The sequence below is a fragment of the Lepisosteus oculatus genome, chromosome 3 (assembly GCF_040954835.1).
Source record: "Lepisosteus oculatus isolate fLepOcu1 chromosome 3, fLepOcu1.hap2, whole genome shotgun sequence".
Classification (NCBI taxonomy): domain Eukaryota; kingdom Metazoa; phylum Chordata; class Actinopteri; order Semionotiformes; family Lepisosteidae; genus Lepisosteus; species Lepisosteus oculatus.
Window position 1 is genome coordinate 12,755,532 of NC_090698.1, and position 16,459 is coordinate 12,771,990.

The following is a 16,459-nucleotide window of genomic DNA, read 5'->3' on the forward strand; positions in this document are numbered from 1 at the left end:
CTTATCCCGATTTTCTTTTCTACGCTTCAGAACAAATTACGATCTCAATGCTAATGGGCCATTTTCGGACATTAGTAAACTCCTCAGCTGCAACAGAAATTTTCCACTCGCATCCTGTTTGAGAGACACAGGAAGCTGGAGCGGCGGTTTTCAGCCTTCGTTTACATCTCTTCTGCTCATGCAAGCCAATTTTGTTTAGGCTCTTGTCTTAGCCTGTACTGGCTATTAGAACGAAATCCTAAGTACAATTCTCTAAAGAGTAATCTAAACTCCATCCACACACTTAGTTTGAGAATACTGTAGAGCCATGCGCACGCAGGGCGGGCTGGAAAGAGCGCTTGGGGGGCGGGACTAGGGGACTGTACTGTATATAGGGGGATAGAGGCTGGAAACGGGCTCTTCCCTTCGTGTCTGTTAGTGTAGGTGTAGCGCTGTAATCCCTGTCCCCGCTTCTGATTAACCTCTTCTCCCGAGTCCTACGCCCGCTCCATTCGGTACCGAACGCCGCGGTCGTACCAAAACATTTTCACCTCAGAACGAAGTAAAAAAGTCAGACCCCTTAAAACGTGTTACTCCATAAAATCAAAGAAAACGAGAACCATATGAGGCGTCTCAGTGACAGTAAAGAGCCCCACATGGCAACACCAGAAACGTGGCTGCCCTCTACCCTTCATAAAGGATGCCGTGTCAACTAGAACCTGAATTAGAAGCACAATCAACCGTCCATGTGCTGCTGGCAGGGACCTGTAACAGGCTGGAGTCCAGGCTGCTCCCGCGAGTACTACAGCAGCCATCATCAGCTGCAGAGAAGCTCCCCACCCATAGCATCTACTCTACAGAGTGGAGCTGCAGTTTAATGCTTAGCATCTGCACAAGAAAGGCTGTCAGACTAGCTGACAGCCAGTGCAGTAACAGCCCAAGCCCACCCTCTGCCCACAGTGCTTGTGGCAAAGACACTGAACAGGGTAGCATGAGGACACGAGAGGTCAGCGCAATAAGCAGGTGTCAAGATCTATTGCACTGGATTAAGAAAGGAACAAGTATCACACAGAGAGACAGTTTCCAATCCCTCTTTTATTTCTCCACAGTCAGCTCAGTGGATTTACTCTGCAGTCTCCTGTAAAGGACAGTCCCCAGCACAGCCACACAGACCAGCCCCACCACTGCCCCCAGAGCAGCCAGGATCACAGGCTCAGCAGACACTCCTGGAAAGAGAGGACAGGTTAGCTCACACTGCTCTACCATAGAGATGCTTTCAGACCAGTTCAGTCCCACTGAGACCCCAGTCAGTAAACAGGTTGGGTACTAAAGGCTTCCTCTACCTGTTGCATCACCTTCCTCCTGTGCTCTCAGCAGAGACCTCTGACCTTTCACCTCTGCTGGGCGGTCAACAGCCTGCTCTCCCAGCACAAACAGAGGACCAACTGTGGCATCGCCTTCCCACTCAGCAGCTGCAACTGGAAGGAATTCTGGATTGAAATACCTACAGCGCTGCAGAAGACAGCATTCACTTTCACATAAGCCTGACCAGGATTTAAGGAGCATGCTGGAGGGAAGGACACCCTTTGTAACGCTCCTTTTCATGTAGCAATCCAGAGAACAGTTGCCTACATTCCCCAAGAATAAGAGCAGGAGGGATTGTGTACAGCATACAGTGCCATGGTTTTCTATGAAGACTTCTGCTCCCAATCCCTCAATGTACCAATGTCCATACTACTGGAGTGGAACACTAGCATCTACAAGAACTAGAATCCCCTCTTCTCATTTTGAGAAGCCACAAGCAAGAGAGTCTCACCCTCTTTAGATCCCAGATCCCTCTTCATTCTCATCCAGTGCCTGGATTTGGTAGTAGGACAGCTGGAGTCACAGCAGCTGCACACCTGATCACTCCCATCCACAGACGTCCACCTACAGCAGGACAGGCATCACTGCAGACACCCGCATCAGAGCACATTGCGGGCAACAGCCTCCTCCTCACTTACACATTCCCAGTAGTGTAGCAGGCCTTGTTCAGGGAGTCCACACTCTGGGAAGCAGCAGTCACCTTCAGAAGGCAGGTGATGTAGATCTGGAACAGCACACCTTCAGTCAGAGGCTCCACTGCAGCTAAGCCTCCTCACAGCCCAGAGGCCACAGGAAGACACTCACTGAGCTCCTGGCATCTTGATAGAACCTGAAGGCATCCAGCTTCATCCTCAGCTTGCCGTCCTGGGGTCTAGGCATGAACTGAGAACTGGAGCCTGTAGTTTTGGCATCAGTCAGGCACCTGGGGGAGAGGGGAGGTCATTGCAAGTGCACCGTCTACACAGCAGTTCCTCCACCAGAAGGCACAGGACTCACCCATGATTCTCAATGAAGGCATATCTGGGGGTAGAGGTCTGGTCAGGCACCAGGGTGGCCACACAGCTGTCCACAAAGAGCCGGAGGGGCTGGTGGTCGGCCTGGCTGACGGAGGCTTCAATATTCAGGACGTCCCCCAGGTAGAACACGTTGGAGGTCCTTGGGGAGCTCCAGTCATCTAGCATTGTAGAGGAGCCATTACAGGAAAATAGCAGAGAACCAGATGAACAGATCCCTTCAAAGAGCTCCGGTTACTGGGAGCAAACCTTCATAGACCCCCAGTCAACTAATTCAACAAAGCAATCTTGTATAGTAGACATCCCCAGTGCGAAAGGGAGTCTTGCTGCACCTCTCCCCTACAAGAGCACATACCAGCCATGAGCACCAGGGAGAAATCCAGGACATCCTCCGCAGACTTGGTGGAAGTGTAGGGGACCCAGGTGGGCTTCAGGGCGCTGCTGCTCACATTGTGAAACCTGGGAAAGAGACTCCAGCAGAGTGACACGGTCCTTATTCAGCCCTGGAGCTCCGTGGACCCTGCAGGACAGCAGATGCCTCCCTCACCTCATGTAGCGACACTCAATACCGACAACGGCGCCATTCGTTCTCACGATGGGGGTGTTGGCAATCGCCCGCGGGGTGTAGTTGAGAGAGAAGTTGTACACTAGCTCCTCTGGTGCGCTCTAGGAGAGGAGCGACGGGTGAAGCCGGCACACCACTAAAATATGAAGCTACTGTATGATGTCAAAGCCGGACACCCTACCGTCAGCGAACTACGACACGCCTGCAGCTCGGACTCGAAGATCAGGACCTGCGCCGCGTCATCTTGCCTTGTGGCCGCACAGCCTCCCAGACTGACGTCCGAGGAGTTGATCAGCTGACCGGTACCGAACAGGTCTCTCCTGACTTGCACCACGATTTGACTCTCTCCGCACGCTACCGACACAGCCCGCACGAGCGGCGTATCCTGCTGTGGAAACCGAGGAACGTCGTAAAACACAGCCCCCTTGTGCGTGATACCGGTTCGCCGTCCGGGCGCCGAGCGCCATGTAGTGGCGTCACAGAAACGCCCGAACACCAAGAAGCTGAAGAGAGAAATGCCCGAAACCCACATTTTGCTTCCCACAGAGAACAAATCCATGATACCTACTGTTTGCCAAGTACGTCTTTTTAAAGGCACACAGATATTCTCTCTTAATGGGGTTCAGGTTTGCCGACAGAGAAAGCAGATTCTCACGTGAACAAACCCCGTGTCCGCTCGTACTGAGGAGCCCGGATAGAGCGCGAGAGTCGGGGGAGATCAGAGCAGCGATCAGGAAACAGCGCCGAGTCTGTTGAAAACTGTCCGAATAGGAACCGGTGATGTTTTACGTATTCTTTTATTTCATGTTTCCATTTTCTCCGGCTGAGTCAGTACGTTCTGCTGTAATTACGCATTACGAGCCAATTTCTACCTTAAATGGCGTCATGTCGTCCCAGTGCTGGCTGGTAACCTTTCTGGAGGATTTTGAGAAAATAGAAATGTAAAACCACAGCAAAATCCAGTCCACCTCAGGCTAGGACTAAATCGCTGCTGATAACGTATTCTTAGTCAAATATGGTTTTGCCTTACTGTTAAATCACATAGGGCATTATGAAATTTTAGAAAATGTAGGCAGGCCTTTCAATCTGTAGTTTTCTTATTTTACATTTCGTTTAACAGGAATCCTAAATCCACTCAAATTATGTCTTAACTTGCGCTACACGTGTGATTTCAGATCAATGAACTGATTGGTCGTGTTGCAGAGACAAACCCGCTACATTAGAGCACCAGTAAGTGATCGAGACAGTGTCGCGTAAGCAGGCGTGTGCTCGAGAAGCCTGCGATGTTGGCGCTAATGAAGGAGCTGCAGACAGATGAGAGAACACTAAAGCTGAGCAGGTGTGAGCCTGGTCAGTACCTGGATGGGAGAGCTCCTAGGAACAACCAAGGTTGCTGCTGGAAGAGGTGTTAGTGGGGCCAGCAGGGGGCGCTCACCCTGCGGTCCATGTGGGTCCTAATGCCCCAGTATAGTGACGGGGACACTTGACTGTAAACACTATGCCTTCCTTCGGAAGGGACGTAAAACCGAGCTCCTGACTCTCTGTGGTCATGAAAAATCCCAGGGGGTGTCTCGAAAGAAGTAGGGGTATAACCCCGGTGTCCTGGCCAAAATTCTCCTTGGCCTTTACTAATCAGGGCCTCCTAATAATCCCCATCTATGAACTGGCTTCATTACTCTGCTCTCCTCCCTACTGAGAGCTGATGTGCAGTGAGCGTTCTGGCACGCAGCAGTCGCCTCAGAAAAAGAAAGAGGACAACGGTTCGGCCATGGAGCCTTCTTGAAGGCAGAATAGGTGTGAAATGAAACCTCCAGTTCATTTCACACCTCTTGCTTGGCCTCTTTCTGTCCCCTGCTCCCGCGACATTACCTTTGCTTACTGCTTTGTCTCTCACCCCTGAAGAAGGCTCCACAGCCAAAAAGTTTTCCTTGCAGCATGGAATGAATCCATTACTTGTTCCAACATTTAGTAATACTCCCCACTGCCCCTCTCCAATTCCCCTTGAAATCATGTCATTTATGTGATCATGAATGTCAGTATTTACAAGTGAGAAACTCAAGCTACTCTATTTCGATAGTTGTTTATGGACCAGTGTCTTCCAAATGAACTCCCAAGTCCAATCCCGCCACCTCCCTCTCTCCCTCCAGAGAGCAGAAGCCAAGACCACAGATTATCCCGCTCTAAAGCCACTTCCTGGATTGCGTGACATCAGTCCTGTGTGAGGAGCAGGTAGTATTGCCGCAGTAAGTGGAGGTACGAAGTCAGTTCCCCTACAGTCACTGCAAGGGGAACAGCACTGCCGCTGACTCCAAGCAGCACCTGCAGTATTAATTACCTTCCTCAGTGGTCAGATTACCAAGACGAAGGAGAGGGAGCAGACTGTGGTTCTGGAAGAGGTTTCAGAGCTGGATGCAGAAAAGCCCTCTTACTGCAATAATCATTACATTGAGCTGTTAAGCAGTGTTTTTGCCACCATTCCTTCTAGAAAGAAGCAGCTGTAAGCGTCTTAGACATCATTAAGAGAGTGAATAAGAAAAAGGCTGAGGAGGACCAGAATTCACTTCTCCCTTTATTATGCTCCAGTTACAGCTTTGTTCTGTGTACAAGGTCTGAATCTCCACCCAGCTACCAGCAGCAGCGCAGAGACCACAAGCACAGTGGAGGCAGCTACTGCCAGCAAGCCATAGCTGAAGACCTGGGGCACTGAGGAGAGAGCAGGCAGCAGTCAGTACACAGCCAGAGCAACACGCCAACACCGCTCACACAGTGGAGCCTCTCACCTTCGGACCAGAGCCGATGCGCTTCACCCTGGGCTGGGAGCTCAGAGGCAGTCAGGATCACTTCTCCACTAGAGACCACTGCAGTGTCTTTGGAGGAGCCCCCGCGTGCTGCAGCAGCTGCCCTTCCTGGAAGAGGAACAGAAGAACTGCTGGGAGGACTGACGACCAGGATTCAGCAGCCAACAGGTACCCCTCAGCTGGAGCACTGGAGCCGACATGCGACAGGTACTCACTCCTCCTGCTGCAGGTTGGGACACAGCGGTCAGTAGCAGTCGGCTGGCACACTGCTGCACTGCAGTGGATGTAGACCTGGAGAGAGCAGAGCAGGGGTGAGAGAAGGTCAGCTGCCCTCGGGGATCAAGCTGGTGCCTCCCAGCCACGGCTCCTTACCGTCTCCTTCAGGGGGAGCTGGGAGGCAGGGTCCACAAAAGTGAACATCCGGACCATGAAGCGCTGGTAGTGCGTTGGGTACAGCAGCCCTGAGGAGCCGCCCACAGGGATCAGAGTGGTCTGGTAGTCGTCATCTCTGTATGGGCACCTGCAGTAGGAGGAGAAGGGTGAGAGCTCTGCCAGCAGGGGTCAGCAGTGGGGAATCCAGCAAGAGCTACAGGAGGACAGGTTACCCAGCAACCAGGAGGCTCCACTGGGGCTGGCTCAGAGGGCTTGGGGTGGAAGTGGCCCAGCAGTCTCCCAGCGTCAGGACAATATTGGGATCCGTCCTCTGCAAGATGTGAACCTCCACATACACAGGATCCTGCAGGACCTTGGTCACAGGGTAGTCACCCTCACTGTAGTAGGAGTCATACTGCTCTCCTGAGGAGGAGGAAGGAGCTTTAGCACTATTTCACCCTGCAGGGCAGCTGAGCAGAGCTGAAGGCTCAGCACAGGTACCTCTTGCCAGTTGGAGCTCCACACGGAGGGGTCCTGGGGACACTGCTGGAGGGGGTGGAGAGACCGTATAGACCACTGCCTGCAGAGGAACCAGCTCATCATCTGCATACCTGCACTGGAAGAACAGCCTGCAGGAAGAAGCCAGCCATCAGGAACTGGCACAGGCCGAGGGGAGCCGAGGAAGGAGAAGGCAACCTGCCCACCTGTAGGCACTGTCCCTCGTGATGGAGCCATCAGGTCCCGGCCTCACCTCGAAGCTGGAGTTCATCAGGTTCTCATACACTACAGCACCAGCCTCCACCTGGAACAGGGGTGGGGACATGACAGGCACAGCCTGCACACACTGGCACTCTGGGAACAAGACACTGGCTGCAACTCACCCTCATCCTGGTGCCACAGGCACTGACTGGGAACTTGAACATGGCAAAGCCAGCAGTGGTGCCAACAGGGCCACAGGCTGCACTGCCACCCCCCAGCAGACTGACCGAGTCCAGGCTCAGCGGAGGGCTGGTGGCATTCCTGGACACCACAACCACAAACTGACCATCCCTGGTGCACTGCACAGTCACTGAGGGGATACAAAGGCTGGATTCAGTCCCATTATAAAAAAAGGAGTCCTGCTCTGAAGTGCTCAGGTTACACAAACCCACCATCATTCCCATAGTAGCAGCGCCTCTGGCTTGTCTGATCAAAGCAACAGTTTCCTGCTTCACAGTCGGCTCTCGTGACGGTCGGGTCTCCACACACCACCTTGTCATTATCGCTCACCAGACATTTCTGATTCTGGGCTAGAGCCACATCCAGCAACACAAAAAGCCAGGCACACAGACTCCACACTTTCCCACTAACCCCAGACTTCTCCATGGCGGAACTCGGAGAGGAACTAGAGGAAAGCCGCGCTCAGCGCCTTAAGTTCTCTCTGCGCGCTGATTGGCTGAGCTCGGCGATTGGACAGCAGCAGGCTGAAGCGGGCGCACGAGGACGTCAGACGCTCTGCGCGTCTCCAGGGTCAGGAATTGAGTCCAGGTGCGCAGATCGCTCTGCTGGTTCTCTCCAGCGTCGTTCTTAAGAATTGTCTTCCTCCGTGATGTGTAAACAAGTGAGGAAACAGAACCTCAGCGGTGATTTTTAAATCCAATTAAAATCAGCACTGCTTACAATTTCACATCATTGGGCTGCTAATATATTTGGATGTTTGAGCCAGGAATCGTTTGATCTTGCTTTTTGCTGGTTTAACGAAACACGACTCGAAACACTGATTCGCAACTGCTTCGATTCCTTTGGAGCATAGCGTTACCATACTGTCCACTGCTCCGAAGTCCGTATGAAAAGGCGCGTGACCAGGCTGAACGCGACTTCATGGCGTCACACTGTTTCGAAATGCTTCAAATGTTTTGCCGGGATTCGGCATAGGAAAAATTAAGAGCAAGCTGGTGATCTGGGATCACAGCGTTTTGACCCAATACACATACTGTAAATGGAAAGTACAAAAATATCTCTCTGTTCCCCGATTTGTGATTGGGTGCTACCTGTCATCACCTTATTTGCCACACCCTCGAAAAGTTTGTAACGTTATATAAAGCCTGTCTAAGCCTCGTTTTTTTCGCGAAGTCTTGCCTCAACCTCCTGAGTGCGTTGTACTGAGCCGTGTTCTTCCAGTGAGCCTGTTTTCCTGCCTCCACCTAGTTTCTTTCTTTGACTCCGAGCCTGCCTTGTCCACAGTACCCTGGGAGCTCCTGTTTGAACCTTCGCCTGTACACTGACCTTGATGTGTGAGAATTCATAACAAATAGGATCTCCGCTTTGTAAGAATGATAGCAAATCATAACTTAAAAAGTACTGCACTGAAACCTTTGTGGAAAGCAATTGCAGAAATAAAGATGAAGGTAAAACGCCTAAATCGAGAGCCATCAGTAGCAAGGGAGGTGAGATCAGCAAAGCTGTGAAGATGGGAAGGTTTGATAAAAAACGTTCTAGAACTGTGCCTGGGTTGTGGACCTCAGGTATGCTTTAATCCGCTTGAGCTCTGACGAGAGCGGCTACAGGTTGAATGCACACCTCCATTTAGTAAAATACTGGAGAAGCCGCACGGAAAGCAATGCGTTTTAATGCCGGTTATAATCGCTGAACTGTGCTTTCACGCTTTTGTCTGGGTAGGGCCGATTTGCAGACATACGGCATGTGTACAATTGCGGCAAACGAGAATCTGCTCACTTCTAGCAAGAAAAACCTCGAATAGTCGACGGCTCTAGCTTGACAATGGGCCATGTCTACCGTTTGTTAGTTAATTGGATGTAACGGAGCCCAAACCAAATGAAATACATAGGATTACATTTTATGCATTTTTACAATGGCTGGTTTCGGCGTTGCGCTCTTTCGAGATCTCTTATCCCGATTTTCTTTTCTACGCTTCAGAACAAATTACGATCTCAATGCTAATGGGCCATTTTCGGACATTAGTAAACTCCTCAGCTGCAACAGAAATTTTCCACTCGCATCCTGTTTGAGAGACACAGGAAGCTGGAGCGGCGGTTTTCAGCCTTCGTTTACATCTCTTCTGCTCATGCAAGCCAATTTTGTTTAGGCTCTTGTCTTAGCCTGTACTGGCTATTAGAACGAAATCCTAAGTACAATTCTCTAAAGAGTAATCTAAACTCCATCCACACACTTAGTTTGAGAATACTGTAGAGCCATGCGTACGCAGGGCGGGCTGGAAAGAGCGCTTGGGGGGCGGGACTAGGGGACTGTACTGTATATAGGGGGATAGAGGCTGGAAACGGGCTCTTCCCTTCGTGTCTGTTAGTGTAGGTGTAGCGCTGTAATCCCTGTCCCCGCTTCTGATTAACCTCTTCTCCCGAGTCCTACGCCCGCTCCATTCGGTACCGAACGCCGCGGTCGTACCAAAACATTTTCACCTCAGAACGAAGTAAAAAAGTCAGACCCCTTAAAACGTGTTACTCCATAAAATCAAAGAAAACGAGAACCATATGAGGCGTCTCAGTGACAGTAAAGAGCCCCACATGGCAACACCAGAAACGTGGCTGCCCTCTACCCTTCATAAAGGATGCTGTGTCAACTAGAACCTGAATTAGAAGCACAATCAACCGTCCATGTGCTGCTGGCAGGGACCTGTAACAGGCTGGAGTCCAGGCTGCTCCCGTGAGTACTACAGCAGCCATCATCAGCTGCAGAGAAGCTCCCCACCCATAGCATCTACTCTACAGAGTGGAGCTGCAGTTTAATGCTTAGCATCTGCACAAGAAAGGCTGTCAGACTAGCTGACAGCCAGTGCAGTAACAGCCCAAGCCCACCCTCTGCCCACAGAGCTTGTGGCAAAGACACTGAACAGGGTAGCATGAGGACACGAGAGGTCAGCGCAATAAGCAGGTGTCAAGATCTATTGCACTGGATTAAGAAAGGAACAAGTATCACACAGAGAGACAGTTTCCAATCCCTCTTTTATTTCTCCACAGTCAGCTCAGTGGATTTACTCTGCAGTCTCCTGTAAAGGACAGTCCCCAGCACAGCCACACAGACCAGCCCCACCACTGCCCCCAGAGCAGCCAGGATCACAGGCTCAGCAGACACTCCTGGAAAGAGAGGACAGGTTAGCTCACACTGCTCTACCATAGAGATGCTTTTAGACCAGTTCAGTCCCACTGAGACCCCAGTCAGTAAACAGGTTGGGTACTAAAGGCTTCCTCTACCTGTTACATCACCTTCCTCCTGTGCTCTCAGCTGAGACCTCTGACCTTTCACCTCTGCTGGGCGGTCAACAGCCTGCTCTCCCAGCACAAACAGAGGACCAACTGTGGCATCGCCTTCCCACTCAGCAGCTGCAACTGGAAGGAATTCTGGATTGAAATACCTACAGCGCTGCAGAAGACAGCATTCACTTTCACATAAGCCTGACCAGGATTTAAGGAGCATGCTGGAGGGAAGGACACCCTTTGGAACGTTCCTTTTCATGTAGCAATCCAGAGAACAGTTGCCTACATTCCCCAAGAATAAGAGCAGGAGGGATTGTGTACAGCATACAGTGCCATGGTTTTCTATGAAGACTTCTGCTCCCAATCCCTCAATGTACCAATGTCCATACTACTGGAGTGGAACACTAGCATCTACAAGAACTAGAATCCCCTCTTCTCATTTTGAGAAGCCACAAGCAAGAGAGTCTCACCCTCTTTAGATCCCAGATCCCTCTTCATTCTCATCCAGTGCCTGGATTTGGTAGTAGGACAGCTGGAGTCACAGCAGCTGCACACCTGATCACTCCCATCCACAGATGTCCACCTACAGCAGGACAGGCATCACTGCAGACACCCGCATCAGAGCACATTGCGGGCAACAGCCTCCTCCTCACTTACACATTCCCAGTAGTGTAGCAGGCCTTGTTCAGGGAGTCCACACTCTGGGAAGCAGCAGTCACCTTCAGAAGGCAGGTGATGTAGATCTGGAACAGCACACCTTCAGTCAGAGGCTCCACTGCAGCTAAGCCTCCTCACAGCCCAGAGGCCACAGGAAGACACTCACTGAGCTCCTGGCATCTTGATAGAACCTGAAGGCATCCAGCTTCATCCTCAGCTTGCCGTCCTGGGGTCTTGGCATGAACTGAGAACTGGAGCCTGTAGTTTTGGCATCAGTCAGGCACCTGGGGGAGAGGGGAGGTCATTGCAAGTGCACCGTCTACACAGCAGTTCCTCCACCAGAAGGCACAGGACTCACCCATGATTCTCAATGAAGGCATATCTGGGGGTAGAGGTCTGGTCAGGCACCAGGGTGGCCACACAGCTGTCCACAAAGAGCCGGAGGGGCTGGTGGTCGGCCTGGCTGACGGAGGCTTCAATATTCAGGACGTCCCCCAGGTAGAACACGTTGGAGGTCCTTGGGGAGCTCCAGTCATCTAGCATTGTAGAGGAGCCATTACAGGAAAATAGCAGAGAACCAGATGAACAGATCCCTTCAAAGAGCTCCGGTTACTGGGAGCAAACCTTCATAGACCCCCAGTCAACTAATTCAACAAAGCAATCTTGTATAGTAGACATCCCCAGTGCGAAAGGGAGTCTTGCTGCACCTCTCCCCTACAAGAGCACATACCAGCCATGAGCACCAGGGAGAAATCCAGGACATCCTCCGCAGACTTGGTGGAAGTGTAGGGGACCCAGGTGGGCTTCAGGGCGCTGCTGCTCACATTGTGAAACCTGGGAAAGAGACTCCAGCAGAGTGACACGGTCCTTATTCAGCCCTGGAGCTCCGTGGACCCTGCAGGACAGCAGATGCCTCCCTCACCTCATGTAGCGACACTCAATACCGACAACGGCGCCATTCGTTCTCACGATGGGGGTGTTGGCAATCGCCCGCGGGGTGTAGTTGAGAGAGAAGTTGTACACTAGCTCCTCTGGTGCGCTCTAGGAGAGGAGCGACGGGTGAAGCCGGCACACCACTAAAATATGAAGCTACTGTATGATGTCAAAGCCGGACACCCTACCGTCAGCGAACTACGACACGCCTGCAGCTCGGACTCGAAGATCAGGACCTGCGCCGCGTCATCTTGCCTTGTGGCCGCACAGCCTCCCAGACTGACGTCCGAGGAGTTGATCAGCTGACCGGTACCGAACAGGTCTCTCCTGACTTGCACCACGATTTGACTCTCTCCGCACGCTACCGACACAGCCCGCACGAGCGGCGTATCCTGCTGTGGAAACCGAGGAACGTCGTAAAACACAGCCCCCTTGTGCGTGATACCGGTTCGCCGTCCGGGCGCCGAGCGCCATGTAGTGGCGTCACAGAAACGCCCGAACACCAAGAAGCTGAAGAGAGAAATGCCCGAAACCCACATTTTGCTTCCCACAGAGAACAAATCCATGATACCTACTGTTTGCCAAGTACGTCTTTTTAAAGGCACACAGATATTCTCTCTTAATGGGGTTCAGGTTTGCCGACAGAGAAAGCAGATTCTCACGTGAACAAACCCCGTGTCCGCTCGTACTGAGGAGCCCGGATAGAGCGCGAGAGTCGGGGGAGATCAGAGCAGCGATCAGGAAACAGCGCCGAGTCTGTTGAAAACTGTCCGAATAGGAACCGGTGATGTTTTACGTATTCTTTTATTTCATGTTTCCATTTTCTCCGGCTGAGTCAGTACGTTCTGCTGTAATTACGCATTACGAGCCAATTTCTACCTTAAATGGCGTCATGTCGTCCCAGTGCTGGCTGGTAACCTTTCTGGAGGATTTTGAGAAAATAGAAATGTAAAACCACAGCAAAATCCAGTCCACCTCAGGCTAGGACTAAATCGCTGCTGATAACGTATTCTTAGTCAAATATGGTTTTGCCTTACTGTTAAATCACATAGGGCATTATGAAATTTTAGAAAATGTAGGCAGGCCTTTCAATCTGTAGTTTTCTTATTTTACATTTCGTTTAACAGGAATCCTAAATCCACTCAAATTATGTCTTAACTTGCGCTACACGTGTGATTTCAGATCAATGAACTGATTGGTCGTGTTGCAGAGACAAACCCGCTACATTAGAGCACCAGTAAGTGATCGAGACAGTGTCGCGTAAGCAGGCGTGTGCTCGAGAAGCCTGCGATGTTGGCGCTAATGAAGGAGCTGCAGACAGATGAGAGAACACTAAAGCTGAGCAGGTGTGAGCCTGGTCAGTACCTGGATGGGAGAGCTCCTAGGAACAACCAAGGTTGCTGCTGGAAGAGGTGTTAGTGGGGCCAGCAGGGGGCGCTCACCCTGCGGTCCATGTGGGTCCTAATGCCCCAGTATAGTGACGGGGACACTTGACTGTAAACACTATGCCTTCCTTCGGAAGGGACGTAAAACCGAGCTCCTGACTCTCTGTGGTCATGAAAAATCCCAGGGGGTGTCTCGAAAGAAGTAGGGGTATAACCCCGGTGTCCTGGCCAAAATTCTCCTTGGCCTTTACTAATCAGGGCCTCCTAATAATCCCCATCTATGAACTGGCTTCATTACTCTGCTCTCCTCCCTACTGAGAGCTGATGTGCAGTGAGCGTTCTGGCACGCAGCAGTCGCCTCAGAAAAAGAAAGAGGACAACGGTTCGGCCATGGAGCCTTCTTGAAGGCAGAATAGGTGTGAAATGAAACCTCCAGTTCATTTCACACCTCTTGCTTGGCCTCTTTCTGTCCCCTGCTCCCGCGACATTACCTTTGCTTACTGCTTTGTCTCTCACCCCTGAAGAAGGCTCCACAGCCAAAAAGTTTTCCTTGCAGCATGGAATGAATCCATTACTTGTTCCAACATTTAGTAATACTCCCCACTGCCCCTCTCCAATTCCCCTTGAAATCATGTCATTTATGTGATCATGAATGTCAGTATTTACAAGTGAGAAACTCAAGCTACTCTATTTCGATAGTTGTTTATGGACCAGTGTCTTCCAAATGAACTCCCAAGTCCAATCCCGCCACCTCCCTCTCTCCCTCCAGAGAGCAGAAGCCAAGACCACAGATTATCCCGCTCTAAAGCCACTTCCTGGATTGCGTGACATCAGTCCTGTGTGAGGAGCAGGTAGTATTGCCGCAGTAAGTGGAGGTACGAAGTCAGTTCCCCTACAGTCACTGCAAGGGGAACAGCACTGCCGCTGACTCCAAGCAGCACCTGCAGTATTAATTACCTTCCTCAGTGGTCAGATTACCAAGACGAAGGAGAGGGAGCAGACTGTGGTTCTGGAAGAGGTTTCAGAGCTGGATGCAGAAAAGCCCTCTTACTGCAATAATCATTACATTGAGCTGTTAAGCAGTGTTTTTGCCACCATTCCTTCTAGAAAGAAGCAGCTGTAAGCGTCTTAGACATCATTAAGAGAGTGAATAAGAAAAAGGCTGAGGAGGACCAGAATTCACTTCTCCCTTTATTATGCTCCAGTTACAGCTTTGTTCTGTGTACAAGGTCTGAATCTCCACCCAGCTACCAGCAGCAGCGCAGAGACCACAAGCACAGTGGAGGCAGCTACTGCCAGCAAGCCATAGCTGAAGACCTGGGGCACTGAGGAGAGAGCAGGCAGCAGTCAGTACACAGCCAGAGCAACACGCCAACACCGCTCACACAGTGGAGCCTCTCACCTTCGGACCAGAGCCGATGCGCTTCACCCTGGGCTGGGAGCTCAGAGGCAGTCAGGATCACTTCTCCACTAGAGACCACTGCAGTGTCTTTGGAGGAGCCCCCGCGTGCTGCAGCAGCTGCCCTTCCTGGAAGAGGAACAGAAGAACTGCTGGGAGGACTGACGACCAGGATTCAGCAGCCAACAGGTACCCCTCAGCTGGAGCACTGGAGCCGACATGCGACAGGTACTCACTCCTCCTGCTGCAGGTTGGGACACAGCGGTCAGTAGCAGTCGGCTGGCACACTGCTGCACTGCAGTGGATGTAGACCTGGAGAGAGCAGAGCAGGGGTGAGAGAAGGTCAGCTGCCCTCGGGGATCAAGCTGGTGCCTCCCAGCCACGGCTCCTTACCGTCTCCTTCAGGGGGAGCTGGGAGGCAGGGTCCACAAAAGTGAACATCCGGACCATGAAGCGCTGGTAGTGCGTTGGGTACAGCAGCCCTGAGGAGCCGCCCACAGGGATCAGAGTGGTCTGGTAGTCGTCATCTCTGTATGGGCACCTGCAGTAGGAGGAGAAGGGTGAGAGCTCTGCCAGCAGGGGTCAGCAGTGGGGAATCCAGCAAGAGCTACAGGAGGACAGGTTACCCAGCAACCAGGAGGCTCCACTGGGGCTGGCTCAGAGGGCTTGGGGTGGAAGTGGCCCAGCAGTCTCCCAGCGTCAGGACAATATTGGGATCCGTCCTCTGCAAGATGTGAACCTCCACATACACAGGATCCTGCAGGACCTTGGTCACAGGGTAGTCACCCTCACTGTAGTAGGAGTCATACTGCTCTCCTGAGGAGGAGGAAGGAGCTTTAGCACTATTTCACCCTGCAGGGCAGCTGAGCAGAGCTGAAGGCTCAGCACAGGTACCTCTTGCCAGTTGGAGCTCCACACGGAGGGGTCCTGGGGACACTGCTGGAGGGGGTGGAGAGACCGTATAGACCACTGCCTGCAGAGGAACCAGCTCATCATCTGCATACCTGCACTGGAAGAACAGCCTGCAGGAAGAAGCCAGCCATCAGGAACTGGCACAGGCCGAGGGGAGCCGAGGAAGGAGAAGGCAACCTGCCCACCTGTAGGCACTGTCCCTCGTGATGGAGCCATCAGGTCCCGGCCTCACCTCGAAGCTGGAGTTCATCAGGTTCTCATACACTACAGCACCAGCCTCCACCTGGAACAGGGGTGGGGACATGACAGGCACAGCCTGCACACACTGGCACTCTGGGAACAAGACACTGGCTGCAACTCACCCTCATCCTGGTGCCACAGGCACTGACTGGGAACTTGAACATGGCAAAGCCAGCAGTGGTGCCAACAGGGCCACAGGCTGCACTGCCACCCCCCAGCAGACTGACCGAGTCCAGGCTCAGCGGAGGGCTGGTGGCATTCCTGGACACCACAACCACAAACTGACCATCCCTGGTGCACTGCACAGTCACTGAGGGGATACAAAGGCTGGATTCAGTCCCATTATAAAAAAAGGAGTCCTGCTCTGAAGTGCTCAGGTTACACAAACCCACCATCATTCCCATAGTAGCAGCGCCTCTGGCTTGTCTGATCAAAGCAACAGTTTCCTGCTTCACAGTCGGCTCTCGTGACGGTCGGGTCTCCACACACCACCTTGTCATTATCGCTCACCAGACATTTCTGATTCTGGGCTAGAGCCACATCCAGCAACACAAAAAGCCAGGCACACAGACTCCACACTTTCCCACTAACCCCAGACTTCTCCATGGCGGAACTCGGAGAGGAACTAGA

At 52.1% G+C, this 16,459-nt stretch overlaps 4 protein-coding genes across 5 annotated transcripts; all 4 read right to left on the reverse strand.

Annotated features, from left to right (window-relative positions):
• Positions 1-1,054: 1,054 nt before the first annotated feature.
• On the reverse strand, positions 1,055-3,481 carry LOC138237680 (zona pellucida sperm-binding protein 3-like). The gene is made up of 9 exons (XM_069186881.1): positions 3,104-3,481; positions 2,905-3,023; positions 2,713-2,816; positions 2,341-2,518; positions 2,149-2,266; positions 1,983-2,068; positions 1,796-1,908; positions 1,323-1,457; positions 1,055-1,205 (listed from the first exon to the last, which is right to left on the reverse strand). The coding sequence occupies exons 1-9, from the start codon at positions 3,479-3,481 to the stop codon at positions 1,075-1,077; spliced, it is 1,362 nt and encodes a 453-aa protein (XP_069042982.1). The 3' UTR covers positions 1,055-1,074.
• Positions 3,482-5,478: 1,997 nt separating this feature from the next.
• On the reverse strand, positions 5,479-7,481 carry LOC138237681 (zona pellucida sperm-binding protein 4-like). The gene is made up of 9 exons (XM_069186882.1): positions 7,244-7,481; positions 6,974-7,161; positions 6,797-6,894; positions 6,594-6,721; positions 6,326-6,515; positions 6,093-6,240; positions 5,936-6,011; positions 5,703-5,828; positions 5,479-5,625 (listed from the first exon to the last, which is right to left on the reverse strand). Exons 1-9 carry the CDS (start codon positions 7,455-7,457, stop codon positions 5,495-5,497), a joined length of 1,299 nt encoding a protein of 432 aa, XP_069042983.1. The 5' UTR covers positions 7,458-7,481; the 3' UTR covers positions 5,479-5,494.
• Positions 7,482-10,032: 2,551 nt separating this feature from the next.
• Positions 10,033-12,463, reverse strand: LOC138237682 (zona pellucida sperm-binding protein 3-like). Of its 2 annotated transcripts, XM_069186883.1 has the most exons (9): positions 12,082-12,463; positions 11,883-12,001; positions 11,691-11,794; positions 11,319-11,496; positions 11,127-11,244; positions 10,961-11,046; positions 10,774-10,886; positions 10,301-10,435; positions 10,033-10,183 (listed from the first exon to the last, which is right to left on the reverse strand). In XM_069186883.1, exons 1-9 carry the CDS (start codon positions 12,457-12,459, stop codon positions 10,053-10,055), a joined length of 1,362 nt encoding a protein of 453 aa, XP_069042984.1. In that variant the 5' UTR covers positions 12,460-12,463; the 3' UTR covers positions 10,033-10,052. The 2 variants fall into 2 exon arrangements, with proteins under 2 accessions (XP_069042984.1, XP_069042985.1); XM_069186884.1 differs by lacking the exons at positions 10,033-10,183; positions 10,774-10,886 and having other exon boundaries at positions 10,337-10,435; positions 12,082-12,461.
• A 1,993-nt stretch (positions 12,464-14,456) lies between these two features.
• Positions 14,457-16,459, reverse strand: LOC138237683 (zona pellucida sperm-binding protein 4-like). The gene is made up of 9 exons (XM_069186885.1): positions 16,222-16,459; positions 15,952-16,139; positions 15,775-15,872; positions 15,572-15,699; positions 15,304-15,493; positions 15,071-15,218; positions 14,914-14,989; positions 14,681-14,806; positions 14,457-14,603 (listed from the first exon to the last, which is right to left on the reverse strand). The coding sequence occupies exons 1-9, from the start codon at positions 16,433-16,435 to the stop codon at positions 14,473-14,475; spliced, it is 1,299 nt and encodes a 432-aa protein (XP_069042986.1). The 5' UTR covers positions 16,436-16,459; the 3' UTR covers positions 14,457-14,472.

What these genes read in the sequence shown, in the direction of transcription:
- LOC138237683 (XM_069186885.1), bottom strand. Translation starts at nt 16,435, where the DNA reads ATGGAGAAGTCTGGGGTTAGTGGGAAAGTGTGGAGTCTGTGTGCCTGG. An exon ending in TGGAGCCTCCTGGTTGCTGG is followed by an intron (nt 15,219 to 15,303) that starts GTAACCTGTCCT and finishes CTCCTACTGCAG; the next exon opens with GTGCCCATACAGAGATGACG. An exon ending in CCCAACCTGCAGCAGGAGGA is followed by an intron (nt 14,807 to 14,913) that starts GTGAGTACCTGT and finishes TTCCTCTTCCAG; the next exon opens with GAAGGGCAGCTGCTGCAGCA.
- LOC138237682 (XM_069186883.1), bottom strand. Translation starts at nt 12,459, where the DNA reads ATGGATTTGTTCTCTGTGGGAAGCAAAATGTGGGTTTCGGGCATTTCT. An exon ending in CTCCCTGGTGCTCATGGCTG is followed by an intron (nt 11,497 to 11,690) that starts GTATGTGCTCTT and finishes CTACAATGCTAG; the next exon opens with ATGACTGGAGCTCCCCAAGG. An exon ending in GGAGGAAGGTGATGTAACAG is followed by an intron (nt 10,184 to 10,300) that starts GTAGAGGAAGCC and finishes CTCTCTTTCCAG; the next exon opens with GAGTGTCTGCTGAGCCTGTG.
- LOC138237681 (XM_069186882.1), bottom strand. Translation starts at nt 7,457, where the DNA reads ATGGAGAAGTCTGGGGTTAGTGGGAAAGTGTGGAGTCTGTGTGCCTGG. An exon ending in CCTGTGGCACCAGGATGAGG is followed by an intron (nt 6,895 to 6,973) that starts GTGAGTTGCAGC and finishes CCCCTGTTCCAG; the next exon opens with GTGGAGGCTGGTGCTGTAGT. An exon ending in GGAGCTCCAACTGGCAAGAG is followed by an intron (nt 6,516 to 6,593) that starts GTACCTGTGCTG and finishes CCTCCTCCTCAG; the next exon opens with GAGAGCAGTATGACTCCTAC.
- LOC138237680 (XM_069186881.1), bottom strand. Translation starts at nt 3,481, where the DNA reads ATGGATTTGTTCTCTGTGGGAAGCAAAATGTGGGTTTCGGGCATTTCT. An exon ending in ATTGAGTGTCGCTACATGAG is followed by an intron (nt 2,817 to 2,904) that starts GTGAGGGAGGCA and finishes TCTCTTTCCCAG; the next exon opens with GTTTCACAATGTGAGCAGCA. An exon ending in GGAGGAAGGTGATGCAACAG is followed by an intron (nt 1,206 to 1,322) that starts GTAGAGGAAGCC and finishes CTCTCTTTCCAG; the next exon opens with GAGTGTCTGCTGAGCCTGTG.